We start from the raw sequence: 16,355 nt of genomic DNA, 5'->3' as shown, positions 1-16,355 counted from the left end.
GCCGGCCCTTCCCGGGGGACCCCCACATGGTGGCCGTCCAGATCCAGATCTCCAACAACACTGATGCCGAGGTGAAGAGCCTACGGGTCAGCGAGCCCAAACCGCTCTCCGGCATGCGGATACAGGAGTTCCCCGAGATCGGTATGGCACGGCGCAGCACAGCCACAACGCTGCTGGGGTGGAAGGGGAGCGGGGTTGGCTGGTGGAGGGAACGTGGGACGCAGTGGCAGCCCTGTGGTTTCAGAGCGCCTGGCACCTGGGGACACGGCCAGTGTGGTGATGGGCATCGACTTCTGCGACTCCACCCAGGCGGCCAACTTCCAGCTGTGGTGAGTGCCCAGCGCCAGGCAAGACAGGACGGGTGTCCCGGGGGGTGGGGACATTGTGGGGTGCTCCAGGGACAGGGGACAGCGGGGCAAGGCATGGGTGCTCCAGGGGATGGGGAAAGTGTGATGGGCACCAATGTCCCTCCAGGGGACTTGGGGCAGCAGGGGACAGGTGACAGGCAGATACGGGTATGGGGTACCCCAGGGGATGGGGGACAGCAGGACAGGGCATGGAGTGCCCCAAGGGACAGCAGAACAGAGTATGAGGTGCTCCAGGGCATTGGGGACAGCCAGATGGGCACCAAAATCCTTCCAGGGGATGGAGGACAGCAGGAGAGGCCCCAGGGTACAGTGGGACAAGGTCTCTCTGGGGAATATGGGACAGCAGGATGGGCACCAGGGTCCTTCCAGGGGAGGAGGGACACCAGGATAGGCATGGTGTGGTCGGGGGATGGCAGGATAGACACTGGGCTCCCTGCAGGGGACAAGGAGGTGGCAGCAGCAGCCCCAGGTCCAGCCTGATGGGTTCCCCCTTTTCCCGAGGCCTTTTGTGCCTCAGTTTCCTTCCAGCAACCCCCTGCACAGGGCACGGTTGGGAAGTGGGACACGGAGGGGGAACATTTTGAGCATGTGTCCCCCTCACCCACCTGTCTCCCCAGCACGCACACGCGCCACTTCTACGTCTCCATCCAGCCGCCCGTGGGGGAGCTCATGGCCCCTGTCTTCATGAGCGAGAACGAATTCAAGAAGGAGCAGGGTGAGTGGGGGACGGGAACGGGGACAGGGACAGGATGGTGTGCGGGCACCCAGCACCAATGCTCACCCCTCATTTTGTCCCCTCTGCCGCCCTCGCCGTGGCCCTAGAGCACCTCGCGTGGCCGGGCGAGGGTAAGTGGCCACTCGGCAGGCCCTTAGACTAGCTCTGTCCCCCTCTTCCCCCTCCTGCACCCTGCAGCCTGTGGGTTGGGGTGACCCACCCTGGCGCCAGGGTGGCCCCGCTGGGTCCCTACACGGTGTGGAGGGCTTGTGCCACCCTTGGCACTCTCAGCACTGTGTCCAGTGAGTGACGGGGACACCCTGGCCCCACGTCCCCATGCTCTTGGAGCAGCAATATCCCCACCCTGGCCCTGTGGATGGGGGTCTGCGCTGAGCAGTGGGTGCTTGGTGCCACCCAGCACCCAGCCCCATCGCTGCCGGTGACCGAAGGAGCCTGTCCCCAGGGATGTGGCTGCTGCTGCTGGGCAGGGACACAGGGACAAGCCTGGGAAGGGCTGTGGAAGGATTTTCCCAAAGCTGTCTCTGCCGGGCTGGAGAGGAGCAAGCAGGGCAGCCAGTTCGGGATTTTGTGGGGGACCCAGATTTGGGGAGCTGGCGGCTGAAGGGGCTTGGTTTGTGGATGGCAAAATGGGGCCTGGTAGGGACATGGCCACTGGGTGAGTGGCCAGAGACGGGCAGGTGCCTCTGCTGCCTGTTCCAGGGAAGCTGACAGGCATGAGCGAGATCACGGAGAAGCTGACACTGCCCGAGAAATGCCGGAGTGACCACGCCATTGTCCAGCAAGTGACCTCGGCCGCCAATGTGGGCCGCGTGCCCTGTGGTGCTGACAACGAGTACAGGTAGCCAGACCCCCACACCGGGACCAGGCAGGCACTGTCACCTCTTCAGTCCCACCCAAATCACAGTGAGGACACTCAGGGCTTCCTTTAGGACAAGGAGCCTGCGTGAACCCACGTGTGATGGTGGCTGTGGGTGGCAGTCACCTCCCTGCTCCCCAGCGGAGCATCCTAGGGGACGGGAGGGTGATGGGGGCACAGCTTGCCCTGAAGCCCTGTGTTTGCCGATGGGCAGGTTTGCAGCCAAGACGGTGACCAGTGGGAGCCTGGTGCTCATCACCCTGGAGCGACGGGAGGGCGCCGCGGCCCAGCTGACCGTCAACAGCGAGAAGATGGTTATTGGCACCATGCTGGTGAAGGACATCGTCCAGGCCCTGGCGCAGTGATGGCCAGGCCCTGTCGCACCCACAGCCTTGCCCTCCCACCCCTCTCTGCCCCACACCACTCCCAGAAACACTCCCTGCCCCGATTTCTGCCCAGTTGTTGCTCGCTGGGAGGAAGGAGAGGGACAGGGCAGATTGGGATGCAGGGTGATGTCCTGCTCAGAGAGGCGGCGGCAGCTCCAGCCCCCACAGGAGCACAGCGTGCCACCATCCCCCAGCCCCTCACCACCATCTCCCAGTGCAACCCCTATTTATTATGGCCAGGATCTCCCAATAAAGCTCTTCTTGAACCCGCTTCCCTTCCCTTCCTCTGCTCTGTGTGCACAGCGGCTGGATCAGCCCCAACTGTCCCCACACCAGGCTCTGCCAGCCTCCCACGCATCGGGCTGCAGGGACATCAGGGGACCAGGCATGCCTTAAGGAACTGGGGACACACGAGTCCCCGGGGGTGGCATTGCTTGAATTGGGTGGTTGCTGGCTCTTGGAGAAAACCCGGCACCGAAATGCAGGGCCAGGGTAAACCCCCCTGGGGTTTGGCGCAGGGCGGGAGGCGTTCGGTGCCGACCAGGGATCTGAGGAGTCCTGGGAAGTTTCCAGCTATTTATTCAAAGCAGAATTGCTCGTGCTTTGACCGCAGAAATACCTGCTACGTCAGGGCTGGATCTATTCTGCAGTGTCACTGGAGGGATTCCTGGGGCCGGCTCTGGGAAGCTTTTCATCTCCAAACTGGTAGGGAAAAAAAGAAAAAGGAAATTTGACTCTTTATCAAAGATCTCTCCTCCCAGCACGGGTTGGGTGGGATTTAAGAGAGCCCTGGCTCTCCTTTTCCAAAGCTGCAGCCCAGCGGGGAGCCAGGCCCAGCACTGGAGGGAGAGGATGAGCAAAGGACGCAGGGGAAGGCCTGAACCCCAGATCGCCTTGACTCCGACCCCTCCTGCTTCTGCTAAAAGGGTGAGGGGCTTTCTGCTTTTTCCAGTGGGTGGGCAGGAGATGGGATAAAATCACCTTGATGAGGGGTGAGGAGACGCTGGCTGGAGTGGCAGCACTGGGCGTCAAGTGTTTGTTCCAGCAAGGAAAAAATGAAAAGAGCCCATTTCCACAATGACCGGAGCCAGAACCGCCATTGCTCAGCGCTGCCTCGCACTCTGGGGGGTGGGGTGGGGGGGAGATGAAGCTCGGCGGCACCGCCACTGCCCCCATTGCCCTGTTTTACCCCACCCCCCGGTGGTGACATTCCCCTCACAGGATCCATTTGAGGCGTCGTGAGGCGCCACCGACTCCTTAGGGCGGGAAGGGCCGCGCGCGCCCAAACACCAACCGCGCGGTGCAGGACGGGATAGAGGCGGTGTAGTCGCGGGGGGGGGTGGGGGTGGGGGTGGGGGGGGGTGCGCGCCGTGCGCATGCGCGGCAGCCCCTCCCCTCAGCGGCGCCCCCACCCCACCCCCCCCCGCCCTTCCACCCCGGCGGGGCGGCGGCCCATATATAAACCGGCGGGGCGGGCAGGGCTGTCCCGCTGTCGTCGCTTCCCTCCTCTCCGGGATCCCTCCCACCTTCCCCCATGGCCTTCCCGCCGGTGAGGGGAAGGGAAAAGGGGCGCGGGTGGGGGTGGAAGTGGAAGGGAAGGGACACGTGCTCGGCGGTGCCGGCGAGGCGGGAGGGAGGCGGCCCCTTTAAGGCCGCCCCCGTCACGTGGTTTAACACGTTGGCGGCGGTAGGTTGGGGCGGGGGGGGAGGAGGGGGGGCATCGCTGAGGTGATTTCCCGCCCTTTTTTCGTGGCGATGGAATCCCTCCTTCCCTCAGCGGGGACTGGCATCGGGGGGGGGCCGAGCGGGGGCACAGCGGCTCCCCCCCCCTACTCCGAGGCCGGTCCCCGCTGCTGAGTGAAGGAACTGAGGGAGTTTCACCTCAGGCAACCCATCAGCTAAGCCCTGCCGCCTTCGGGGATGTAAGCCGTTACGGGAGGAAAGCCCCGTCTGAGCAGTGCCTGTGGTTTCTCTCATCTCAGGTTATTTGGTGGGAAGTGGAGCGGGAGGTGCTGAGGTCTGGTTGGTGCTGTTGGGGGGGGGGGGGGTTGGGGGGGGGTTGTCTTGAGCCCAGAGTCGTGGTGAGAGCTTCTAAAGTCTGTCGGTTTTTTAGCGTGCAAAGTGAACAGAGCGGGTGTTTTAAACCAGGTGACTGGTTGGAGCCAGTTGAGAGAAGGCCACGAAGATGATCTGAGGGCTGGAGCACCTCTCCCATGAGGACAGGCTGAGAAAGTTGGGGTTCTTCAGCCTGGAGAAGAGAAGGCTCCAGGGAGACCTTATAGCAGCCTTCTGGTATCTCAAGGGCCCCTACGAGAAAGCTGGAGAGGCTCCCTTTAGAAGGGCATGTAGTGATAGGATGAAGGGAAATGGCTTCAAACTGGAAAAGGGGAGGTTTAGACTAGATATCAGGAATAAATTCTTGACTGGTGGTGAGCCCCTGGTGCAGGTTGCCCAGAGAAGCTGTGGCTGCCCCATCCCTGGAGGTGTTCAAGGCCGGGCTGGATGGGGCTTGGAGCAACCTGGGCTGGGAGGAGGTGGCCCTGCCCAGGGTAGGGGGGTGGAACTGGATGATTTTTAAGGTCCCTTAGAACCCAAACCATTCTGTGATTCTATGACTACAAGCCTCACATAGCGAAACTGGCTTCTGTTGGTGAGCCCGGGAGACTTAGCCCCTAACTCTGTGCTGTATCAGCAGAGGCAAGAGACAGTTCTTCTGAAAAACAATTTTTTTGTTTGTTTTTACCTTTCAGTATTCCCCAGCTAAAACCAATTAATGCTCTTTGTGGCTGCTTTGGTGATAGGCTAACTGTGTGTGCTGGCAGCTGGAGCATTGATGAGGGTCTGTGTGAAGGATGGGAGCTGTGTTTTGTGCAGAGTTTCAGGATCCTGTTGCTTTGCTGCAGTTTATCTCAACTGGAACAGTCTCCCTAAACTAATTAAAACCTTATTCTGCTTTAATAATGCACTGAAACAGGTGGCTGTGATACTGCTTGTTTCCAAAGCTGCTTGGGTAATAGCTTGAAAGCATCTTGCTCCCCCAAAAATGCCAAAAAGTAGGTGCTTTAACAGGGAAGCTTCTTTAAAAACAGGCATTTTGGCAAAAAACAGTGTTCTGAAGTCAATGCTCCTGTGTAAAATAATACCATCAAAATCCCTTCTAGCCTTGATTCCAGGCAGGTGTGTTCAAGACCCTCTCCACACAGAGTAAACCTGGGGAGGGCTGCTTAAGCTCAGCTGCGCTGATGGTGAGAGAGCTGATGCAGCCTTGCCTGACCCTGTTTGGGGTGGTTGGGTGTGTGAGCTTCTTGCTTTGTTAGCAGTGTTGCTTGGTAGGAACAATTACACTGATATTGTGCTTTTTTCTCGGTGTAGCTGTCTTCAGCTTGGGAAGCAAAATATACCAGGGAAAAAAAATACTTTGAGAGTTGTTTTTGATCAAAGTATGGAGCCATCTTGGCTTAATTATGTTGAGACTGGCATTTTAACCGCATCTTAAATTTTGTCTCAAGATTGAAGGCCGCCTTAGCTGTAGCTACAGTGCTGAGAACCCCATTGGGGCATCAGCATGGTGCTGTCCCAGTGGGATTTCTACGAAAGCCGTGAAAAGCAAAGGCAGAATTGTAGCTGAGGTGGATGAGCTTTGTCTGCTCCAGAGCGTCCCCAGGAGCTAATGCATGTCTTGGCCATACCGGCAGCTGAGCTGTGTTTAATGACTTCCCTAAGGATTAGGATATCGTAATCCTGTGCTAGTGCTGTTGTGATGCTGCAGGTTCTGCCTAGCCCTGGGATCTCATTATCTGTAGGTTTCCTACAGGTGTGTCTGCCTCAGGGCTGTGGAGGTACCTTTGTTTCTGCTTACCTTGGATATCGGTTGGTGGCTCTTGCTGCACAAGTGTATGTTGTTCCACCGACTGAGCTGCTGCAGGTTTGTTTCTGTTGGGTCTCTGGAGTGGACCTTCCTACAGGGAAACCACAGGCTGTAGTCATGGGGTTTGCTTGGGGCTGATGGGGTGGGAACTCCAGAGACCTGACAACTGCTGTGCTTCAGCTGCCAGCTTCTCGATGCAGACCCAGCAAACGAGCTCTCTGCCATGGTGGTAAGGCTTGTTGGTCATCTTTCTGTTATGCTGAGGGAGTGGAGGTTCCTCCCTGTTTCAGATCAAGCCTGGCATTCCTTTTCTTGCTCTGGTGTGTTTTGTTTGGAGGGCTAGAGGTGTCTGGGGCCTGTCTGTCCCCTCCTTAAGACCTTGGAGCATCCTGGGGACACATTTTAATGCTTGGACATAGGTTCTTGGCTAAGAGTTTAGCTGTGCCAGGATATGATGGACTGTACTCCTGTCTGAGATTCACCTTGCTGTGATGCTTCTCTGGTCTATGTTCCAGATCTACCACAATGATTTAACCTGAAGCCTTTAAATCGTTTGCTTTGTGGCACTGTGTGCCTACTGCAGGGAACTGAATTGCCTTTCTTATTTGTTTCTGATCTAGGAACGTCCCTAGAAGCTCTTAGCTCTTAAATGGAGACTGGGTGTCTCACCAGACTCCAGGAAGCAGTGTTTGGCTCCTGATGCCTTTAAGTGACCTGTCAGCTGGATCACACTTTGGTTTTGACTTGTTCATCCACTGGCCGTGCTGATAAAACGGTGTCTCCTCTGCTGGATTGGGATTGTGCACTGTAGTGGGCAGGACAAGCAGAGAACGGCTGTTGTTGGGTCACTGGTTACACCCTGGTGTTTCACACAACATGCCAGGTCACTGCTGGGCCCGCGGAAGGAGGACCCCCACCAGTGCTGCTAGGCTGGTGCCTCAGTGAAAGCATAGGAGATTGCCAGCTCTGAGCCTGGGCAGTAGTTGTAGTTCCTGCTGTGCAGAGGACTTCCTGAGAAGCCTGGACAGTCAGCATGTGTTTAACTATTGCAAAATCCACCTAGATGGAGCACTGAAAGCTAATCCTAGCTGGGCTCAGGAGCACTCCTTTGCTTGTCTTGGCTTGGGGATGCGAGAGTGCAGCGGGTTCTGGAGGACGCAGCCTCAGGCACGGTATTTCCCTGCGCTTTGGTATTATCTCCGAGACCAAAGGATATGGGTGTATTCTCCAGCTACATTTTTGCGAACTCTTTCCACTGGACCGTCCAGGCTGCAGAATGGTTTGGGCCCTGTGTGCTTTGAAGACCTGCAGAGCTGCTCTTAAAGGAGTATCTCTCCTAAGGGTTTAGGGAGTAGGGTGAGCTTTACCAGGGGAAAGTATAGAGATGTGAGCCACTTCCTCCAAGGGTTTGGATGCCAGCTCCTGTGTCCCAAATGCTTGCAGTATCTCTAGGATATCCTTGACAATCCTAAAGTTAAAAGCTCTGTAAGTGGAAGGAATTTTTGTGGAAATGTTTGGCTGTACTCATACTGTTTTCTGTTCTTGTTTGTAGCAGGACTGGTGCTGCCAGTTGTGGGAAGCATCAAATGCTAAATGAGCAGGAACAGGTCAAGCGTTTGGTTTGTCGCTCGGGTTTATTTTTGTCTTGCTAGCACAGACTCCTAGGGAAAAGCTTTGCCTCCTGCTGTAAATGGTTCTTTAGCAGTAACAGGAGTAGAATATGGAGTTTCACACTTGTGCCAAAGCAGCCTGATGCGGCACTTCTTTTTATTAAAGATGACTGGCAATACTTTCTTAAATAGAGCTTCTGTACTCCTCAGCTGCTTTTTATAAAGATGACTTAAAGCTTGCTCTGCCTGTTCCCTCTTGCCCGAAGCTCACTTTTAGCCCTACCTGTTTTACTCTTGGCTTGTAAATGCTGGTGCATTGTGTCTCCGGAGTCCCAGGACCTTATCTTGGGGCGGGCTGAGCCTTTCAGTAAACAAAGATCCTGGACCCCAGTGCTGAATAGATGCTAATAGTCTTAAACGGGCTGAAATCCTGAATAAATTGTTCAGGTCCTGCCTGGAGGCATCGTGTGAGTAGACAATTCAGTAGCTTAGTCCTGCTGCGTCCAGGATAGGGTTTCCTTTTCTCTTTAGCTAAATGTTGGGGCGGAGGAAGCTTGAACGTGTGGAGAAAACTATCAGATCATGTGTTATGGCAGTAAGACAGGTCATAATGATAGGGGGGGAGGGGGATAACACAAATCTTGTGCCGGGTTAAAGTTCCTGTGTCCATGTAAAATTAACTCGGTTTAGACCTGCCTTCTGCCACGGGCTGCATGCTGGAAAGATCAGTAAGGAATGATTTAAAAGTAAAACCAGCTCAGTGCTTCAGGCTTGCTAGTGGGTGAAGCAGGAGGAGAACTGTGGGGGAAGTAAGGCCCAAAACTCCTGCAGAAGCCCATCTAAAAGGCAGATGTATTAAATGTCTCCTTGACAAGTACAAATGGCCCAATTTAAAGCTATAGGCTTCTGTGTGTCTTGGTGTAGCAGGGGTTTGTTTGCCAGCCTTGCTGCAGTTTAGTTCTCTGAATTTGGCTCTAACTTGATTTGCTTAATGGCAAGGATTCTACTCTGGAGGCCAAGACTGGCAAGGTTTGTGCCTTCCTGCTCTTCTCTTTAATGTGGGTCCTAATTGATAGTGATACTGTTTGCTCAGGAGCACAGCTCTGCTGCAGTGGTTTTTGGGTGGTGGGAAGACCTGCCCTCCATCCAGAAATGTTGGTTAGAAATGAAGTTTGGTGACTTCAAGATTGACAGAGGCTTGAATGTTGTGCAGCTGCACCAAAACAAGACTGGATGTGAAAGTGGCTTGTGAGTGGACCAGGGGGAAGCAGCTGCTCTTGCTGGTTCTCTGGACCAGCACCAGGAAGCAGGAGGGGTTTGATCACTTTTGTGGAGAGGAAGCTTTAGAAGAGCTCTGACTTGTGTAGGATGGTCCCAAGACGTTGGTGCTGGTAGGTCAGTGCCTGTGGAGGGTGATGCTAAAGCAGAGCTGGTTTGGGGTAACCTCCCTTTGTGGTCAGGAGCTGCTACCTAAAGGGGAGATCCAGAATTTGTTCTCTGCCTTGCCAAGGGAAGCCTCAGGATTTGGGGCTATATTTTATTAGCTGAGAATCCATGTTTTTTTTTGTCAAGCCTGTTTTCTGATGTGACTGGGGGGCTGTTGACTTGGGCCATTCCAAGATGTTCAGATTTCCCCAATGTGGGTGGTGATGTGAGCCTTGCTCTCCTCTGCTGTGCTCAGGAGGTTTCTCATGGTGGGTGCCTTGATCGCGTGCATCCCCCTCATCCCCCAGTGTCAGGAGGCTGATTCTGGGGAGAAGGCGCATGCCTCTGTTAACAGGTCTCTGGTTTAGTGATGTGACGTGCTGGAGAAAAGCAGCAGGGAGCTTGTGTTAGCAACCACACTAGTTTGGGTGCTGTGGCTCTTAGTCTAAAGTTCATCCATCCTACCTGTGGTGAGCTGGTACCTGTGACTGGGATGGTCCTGGCCTGATGTGCTGTGCTGACAAATTGCAGACCTGTTTGCTTGACTGTATCTTTAATGCCAAGAACTGTGCTTGAGTGTTGCTAAGACCTGGAGCTAAAGCTAATATGAGTACTGGAGGCAATCCAGATTTTCCACAATGTGTTGAAAGCTGGGTGGTGAGTACTAGCCTGCTTGACACTAATACTTCTTCTTCTTTTTACCAGAGAGAAGATACTGGGAGGAGCATAAAAGACTGCTGGGATAGCCCAGATGCCGCTGCACTTTCCACTTGCAGCAATGCAGATATATTCCGCCGAATAAATGCCATGTTGGACAACTCTTTGGATTTCAGTGGAGTCTGCACCACGCCTGTCACAAAAAGCAAACGTGACATTCTGCCAGGTGACGTGTTTGGCTGGGTTTGAGGCGAGCTTGAGGATCGGGGGCAGGGGGAGTTGCTTGGTGGGACCTAGAAAATGTGGTCGTGGTAATCCTCAGTGGTGTGGTGGTTGGCCTGTGCTTGTGAGCAGAGCTGCCTTGGAGTCAGGCTTAATGCTGTTTTGGTACTGGAGGCTTTATTTCTGTGCCTGAAATGGATAACCCAAGTATTCCCTGGCAGTGTGGAGGTGCCTGGGAAGGCTCCCTTACGTTCCCTGGGATGCTGTGGATCATCACGTGGGCAGGATGTGAGCTCACGCTGCCTGACCCGCCAACTTCTGGTGTAGATAGTTCCAGCAGACTCCTTTACAGTCTTCCTCTCCTGGAGGCCAGATTAGTTGTTAGTATGGTTGATCTGCTGCATATGTTAAAAGCGCGAAAGAATTTTGAATAACTCTGTGTGCTACAGGTCACTTAATCATGTATTTAAGAGCACACTGAAGCAGTACATGTAGGTGAGGACTTTCCTGCAAAGCAGGCTTGGGATTATGAAATCAGTGGTGCAAGTTTTGCTTCCTGCAGGCTGAAGGGAGTGGATGTAGTCTACTGTGTTGCACTCTATCTGCCTCAAAACAGAAGGTTTTGTGCCAAAGCAAAGAGTGTTGGGTCCAATCTCTTATCTAAGTGAAGGACATACTCTTGTCCCTCTACAGCAGGCAAGATCTGCCAGTAAATGTACCTGCCCGGTGCCTGGCATTCCTCTTGCCAGTGCACTTGTGTGCAGTGGGGCTTGTGCCAAGGATTTGGGCACTTGAAAGATTGCTCATGCTCCTCCAGCCTCTGAATTATAGGGTCAATAAACACTTTGGCCGTTATTGGAAACAAACTGACCCTCTGGACTTGTCCCAAAACAAAGTGGGAAGTAAAGGGAAAAACCTCACCAGCTGGTGACCTTGCGGGCTGCTGTAGGCAGAGAGGCTTTCGTTGCAGTCACTTGGAGACAGGGTTGTCTTGTGTTTATGGATAATCTGAGTTTTAATCAAATGGGTGTAAAAAACAAAGCTGCAAATGGGTGTCTGGGCATCCTGTGGGTCTGTTTGATGCTTGCATAGTGCAACTTTGTTCTGGACTAGCAAAATGACTGCTACCAGATGACTTCCAGTGCAGCTTAATCTCCCGGATATTTGAAGGGCTTAGCACTGTGGACCAGGGGCTGATCTGGCCATGTGATCCTGTGCTGGCGCTGCAGAAATACTACAGGAAGTGAATCGTTCGCTTTGGAGTACGGATCTATAGCCAGCATTGCTTGAAACGTGCCTAGTAAAGTGGTATTGGAGGATATGCTGGCTACTCCTGAGCCGTTGCGTAGTGAATATTAACTAATTCAGGTCAGTGGTGTGGTTAGTGGTGCATTTTTAGTGACTTGCTGTTGTACTGAGCTGTTTAGACATTTTTTGTTGTCCCTTGGCACTGTGGTAGTCAGTGTTGTATCTGATCTTGATGCACTGGAAACATAAGGGAGAAATAAACCAAAGTATTTTCCTTTATCTCCTTCAATGAGCTCATGAAAGAGTTGTTTCCAGCTGCCTTGTTGAAATCTTAGCTTCATAGTCCATTTATAATTTGAAATGGAAATGTTTCCTAATTAAGTTTTAGTTTACTTGCCAAAGTTAACCTAGTTGATAAAGGAAATATCTCTGCCTGCCAGAGCAGATTCATCCTGTGAAGATGTGGGTTAGTTCTGGGCTTAGAGCTGGCACGTCAATTTTAATTTGTGGTACTGTCTTCTAGACTTTTAAAGCTTTTCTCTGAGGGACTGGGGTATTCACCTGGCATTAAAATGAACCTGCTTACTGACCTGCTTCATGTAAACCTCTGCTCAGTCTGTTAGTTACTGTGGTATCTCCTAAGGATCTTCAGAGCAGAGGGTCTTGCCTGGTGTGGAGCTGCTGAGATGTGGTGCCTTGATTGGAAACTGGGTGAATTTCCCTTCTGTGGTGTTTAAACCATGCTTGTGTTTCAGGCTATTGTGGAGCAATTTCTATGGAAGACCTCTTGTAGGACAAGTACAGTGGGATTTGTGCATTAAAAAAAAAAAAAGGGGGTGGCAGCTTCCTCTAGGACATCCTAAGCAATTTTTCTTGTTTCTGACGTAGCAGTTGAGGCCATTCTCACAAGTGTGTGCTGGCACAGCCACTTGTGTGGTGTGGGGGCCCTGCTCAGCATTAAATAACCTGACAGAAGGCTTTTAGTTTGTATCAAATCCCTTGTGCAGTGGCACAAACGCTTGTGATGGTGTGAGGAAAGAGGCTTGCTTGCTTCCCAAGGGATGCTGGGCACTTGCTGAGTCGGGGCTAGAAAGTGGCTGCCTTGGGTGCCCTCACCCTTAAGGCTAATGGAAATGTGATATTTTTTCAGAATGTGCCTCTGGGCTGTCCAGGAGACTGAGTACAACCTGAGTTACCCCGGCCAGGCCAGCAGTTATCAGCTGTAAATATGTGGATGAGTCAGCATCTGCCGGTGCATCGGCAGTTCAGAGTTATTAGTTTCCGTGCAGTCCCGGCCTCGTTTCCTTATCGTCAGAGTCAGGACCTCTTGGTCGGTAATGAGGGCCTGAATGCAGCAGTTCTGCCAGCATCCTTCTGTCTCCAGATTGGAAAAGTGCATGAGCTGCTTCCCTTTTTTAACGTGTTGCTAATGAGCATCTTCTCCATGGAAAAAGTTGGTGCTGTCAGCAAGAATGTGAATCCTAGGACAGCCGTGATTGGCAAATGGGGAGGTGCTTTGGCACTCAGACCCTGGCCTATGTTGTGCCGTTCTTTTGCAGAAATTCATACCCAATGGCTGTAAGGCTGAGCAGCTGATAACTAAAATTCAGAATATAACGTAGCCAACTGCCCCCTGCGCTGGGCAGATGGTTTAGAGCCTGAAGCAGGCTGCTGGAGTTGTTTGCCATGCCTTTGAGTGAACAAGATGAGGCTCTGCAGGATCAGTGTCTTGCCTTTGGTGAGCCTGGCGTCTGGGTAGGTAACCAACGGAGTAGAGAGGCCCTTGATCTCATGTGGTGTCTTGTCACTTGTGTTAAATCACTTCTGAAGAATTCATGAGCCTCTGGGGCTTTTACTCAGTGCAGGACCAACTTGTCTATTGTTGTTAGACTATATTATGAAACTTGTAGCTTGGGCAGTCTTGATGAGCCTGGAGATCTGCCCTTAATGTAGTAGCTAAAACAGGTGAAAGGACTGTCTTTTTACAACTTAAGTGCTTTTGTTGGGGGGCTTGAGGAAGATATTTTATTCCAGCAGGGGAAATACTTGTACTTTAATCTATTCATGGTCCCTCAAGCTTTTCAGTTGTCTTCCTCAGGTCAAACTAAATTTATCCTGGATTGGACTTGTGTGTAAGAAGCCCCTTTCAGTATTAAGAGGATTACATGTGGTGGAGAAGGGACGGCAGAAGTTCGTGACCTTTCACTAATGCTATGGGGGAGACACGTGTGGAGACACCTTACCCTGTGCGATGAGGTGCGCAGCAAGGCAGTGCTGAGAAGAGATCAGCACAGCAGCAGTCCGAGCAATGTGAGAGAACAGGCTTATTCAGCAGTCCTGGGTCTGACACAGTTGGAGAGTTATCCAGATCTGGGCAGAGCTGCGTGGCAGAAGGGACTGCCACTGGAGATTTAGCTTGCCATACCTAATGTTAAATCTCTAGAAAGATCAGTTTGCAGTTAATGATAATCCTCGGTGAACTTAGTTGCCTTGTCAAAATGATCCAAGTCGTCAGCCCCAGCCTGACCACCACCGTGGTGGTTCATGGGTGCTTGCTCCAGGAGTTCCCCAAGCACTAGGCTTACATTGCTAGTCCAAACCAAAGGGTGCAGTGCAGCAGTGTGGTGAAAGCTGTAATTGTAGAACCTGTCTGGTAGCTTCTGGGACAGGACTGTGTGGTGCTTCAAAACACCTGCCTTTCAGGCCAATTCAGTCTTCTCTGAAGAAAGGCAAAACTTCAGCAAGGTTGTGTAGTGCAGACATTAACCTTCAGTGGCTTTTAGTGTGGTCTTGGAGATGGGATAGAGACTGTGGCTTTGATAGAGGCAGGAGTCAACATCTTCCACCAACTCAACTCCCTCCAGTGCTGCTGGAGCGCAGACTGTCCTTTGGCAACTGGTTCCCAGGGAATGTGGTTCTCTCCTAAATTTAAGGCTAATCTGCATGTTCATCACTGGTATGAGTGTGAGCAAAGCCAATTTCTTGAGGTAGCAGGTGGTTTGTTTGCCAGGCTTTAAAGCTGAGCCTTGCTGGGTGAAAGGTGCTGCTACCAGATTTGGTTTAAAAAAAAAAAAAAAAAACCAAACCACCACCACCCTAAACCAGCTTTTGAAATCATCAGCCTGTTCTGTAGGCACAACTTCTAGCTTAATTAAGTAGAACAGTGAGTAAAGCTCCCTCTTCAGCCTCTGTATGCCCATTTACTCACCTGGCTTCAACTGAAGGCAATGCTGGCTTAAAACAAATGGATTTAAAAGGATTGTAGGTACCCCAAATGTCCCAGCAGCATCGATTTCCCTTTCATTAAGCTCTGCTCATTTAACTGAGACAAAGCAGCCATTATTTTGCTATAAGTTGACAGTCCATTGTGTGAAGAAATGGGAGATGTTTAAATGACTTCCTGTGGATGGGAGTGGCTTTGGGTGCCAAGTTCAGTGTAAAGGCTGTTAGTTGTGGCCCATCAGGTCCTAATGATTCTCAGTAGCTGTTTTATTTAAGGAAAACTGAAGGACAAATGCAAACCCAGACTAGCTGATGACCAAACTGGCTTCCTGTTTGCTCTCAATTGCAGTCAATTAATGACTTATCACTTGTTTAGCCACCTGAAAAGACCTCTCTGGTACTATAATGTAAATTCCTGCAGCCATGAGGAGACAAGGCAGGGCTGGATGCAGCTGACCTGATGTGTGTGGTCTTGAGGGGGGGATGGACAAAACATTGTGAGATGTGGTGACCCGAAACTGTAGTGCTGCTTGCCTGGAGTGTGTGGGGTTAACAGGGTGCCTGAGGCAGAGCAAGGCTGTTAGCAGGAGCTCACCTGGAGCTGACAGTTGAGAACAATTCTGCTTGCCCCAAATAAATGCCCTATGCCTGGTAGGCACATCCAGAATAGTGAAATTCAACACCTGTGTGCCCCAAAAGAGGTGCACACCTACTGCTTTTGGGTTTTGGCCTTTATATTTCAAGTGTCACATTAACAGGTCTTTGCTTACATGGGTGCAGTGCTTTTCTGTGCTGGAAAGTAGTAAATGGGTTTTTTTGTCAGATCTGCAAATGGAAGCAGATCATGGTGGTGTGTTCTGCAGAGATCAGGGACTTGGCCTAGAGCTCTTGCACTCTGCAGTGGTTGCAAATTGGATGGTGTTGCTGAAGATCCAGAAGGTTTCCTGATGTGTTGTGCTGTTGCTCAGGTTTTGGTGCTGTAATCCTGTGGCAGTCTCTCCTGTTACTCTTGGAAGAGGTAGGTAGAGCAGCAAGGTGAAGTTGCAGTGCCCTCTTCCTTAGTTTCTTAAATAATTGCTTGTCAGATGTTCAAGTGTTTGTGGTGACTGGCATAAGGCAAACTCCTTGCTCTGGCTGTGAAATGGGTCATGCAGCAGCAAATGTCTCCACTTGAGGGATTTTTCAGATTACAGGGAAGATGCTTAGTTGTGTATCAGAAAAACCTCTTGTAACTAGTAGGTTTATGCCTAACAAGAGCTTTCCTAAGTACCTGCTGATCCTTGGTGTACCTTAGGAATACAATTGGCTCATCCTGTAAAAGCTTTCACTTGAGATTTGTTTGTCTTGTGTGCAAAACGTACTTGAAGTTTAATTTTCAGGGATGCAATTCCCAGCCTTTAAAACTGGAGGTGTAAAGAGGTGTGAAAGGTAAAACAATGCTTCTGCTGTGAGCTGCCTTCCTATTTGTGATCTGAAGGCTGCAGAAATGCTCACTTTGCCTCTTGCTTCTCTGGATTTCGTTTGCAAGTTCAGCCTTGGTCAGAGCTGTAGTCCACCAGGTAGCTGTACACAAAGGTGAGCCTGGTTCTGTCAATGAACAGAGCTCACAGCTGAGTTGTGCTTATCCTTCCCCTGCTCTGTAAGCTCAGGGGCCTCATTTTTGGAGGGGCTTCATCTGTATTCAGGTTCTGCTAGAAATTAGCATGTGGGAGCGAAGGGAGACCTCTTAATGGCTGCAGAAGGTGGTAGGGGTGGGA

The 16,355-nt window shown here is 51.9% G+C and overlaps 2 protein-coding genes across 3 annotated transcripts in view; both read left to right on the top strand.

Moving 5' to 3' along the window:
- Window positions 1-2,607, top strand: part of AP3B2 (adaptor related protein complex 3 subunit beta 2) — a gene marked incomplete at its 5' end in the record, with an annotated part of 9,343 nt that extends 6,736 nt beyond the window's left edge. The window contains 5 exon segments of the mRNA XM_082488927.1: window positions 5-141; window positions 245-329; window positions 986-1,083; window positions 1,804-1,942; window positions 2,175-2,607. Coding sequence (XP_082345053.1) covers window positions 5-141; window positions 245-329; window positions 986-1,083; window positions 1,804-1,942; window positions 2,175-2,325 — 610 coding nt within the window. The 3' untranslated portion in view covers window positions 2,326-2,607.
- A 7,434-nt stretch (window positions 2,608-10,041) lies between these two features.
- The window catches only part of CPEB1 (cytoplasmic polyadenylation element binding protein 1), a gene marked incomplete at both ends in the record, with an annotated part of 35,393 nt that continues 29,079 nt past the window's right edge, over window positions 10,042-16,355 (top strand). Inside the window, one exon of one of the 2 annotated variants that reach the window (XM_082488975.1) lies at window positions 10,042-10,132. In XM_082488975.1, coding sequence (XP_082345101.1) covers window positions 10,057-10,132 — 76 coding nt within the window. The remainder of the gene's footprint in view (window positions 10,133-16,355) is intronic. The other variant, XM_082488976.1, reaches the window with a different exon arrangement.

Source organism: Vanellus vanellus, assembly GCF_965231255.1.
Source record: "Vanellus vanellus genome assembly, chromosome: 11".
Taxonomy (NCBI): Eukaryota; Metazoa; Chordata; class Aves; order Charadriiformes; family Charadriidae; genus Vanellus; species Vanellus vanellus.
Note: the sequence above shows the minus strand (reverse complement) of the source record. Positions and strands in the feature narration are given on the sequence as shown.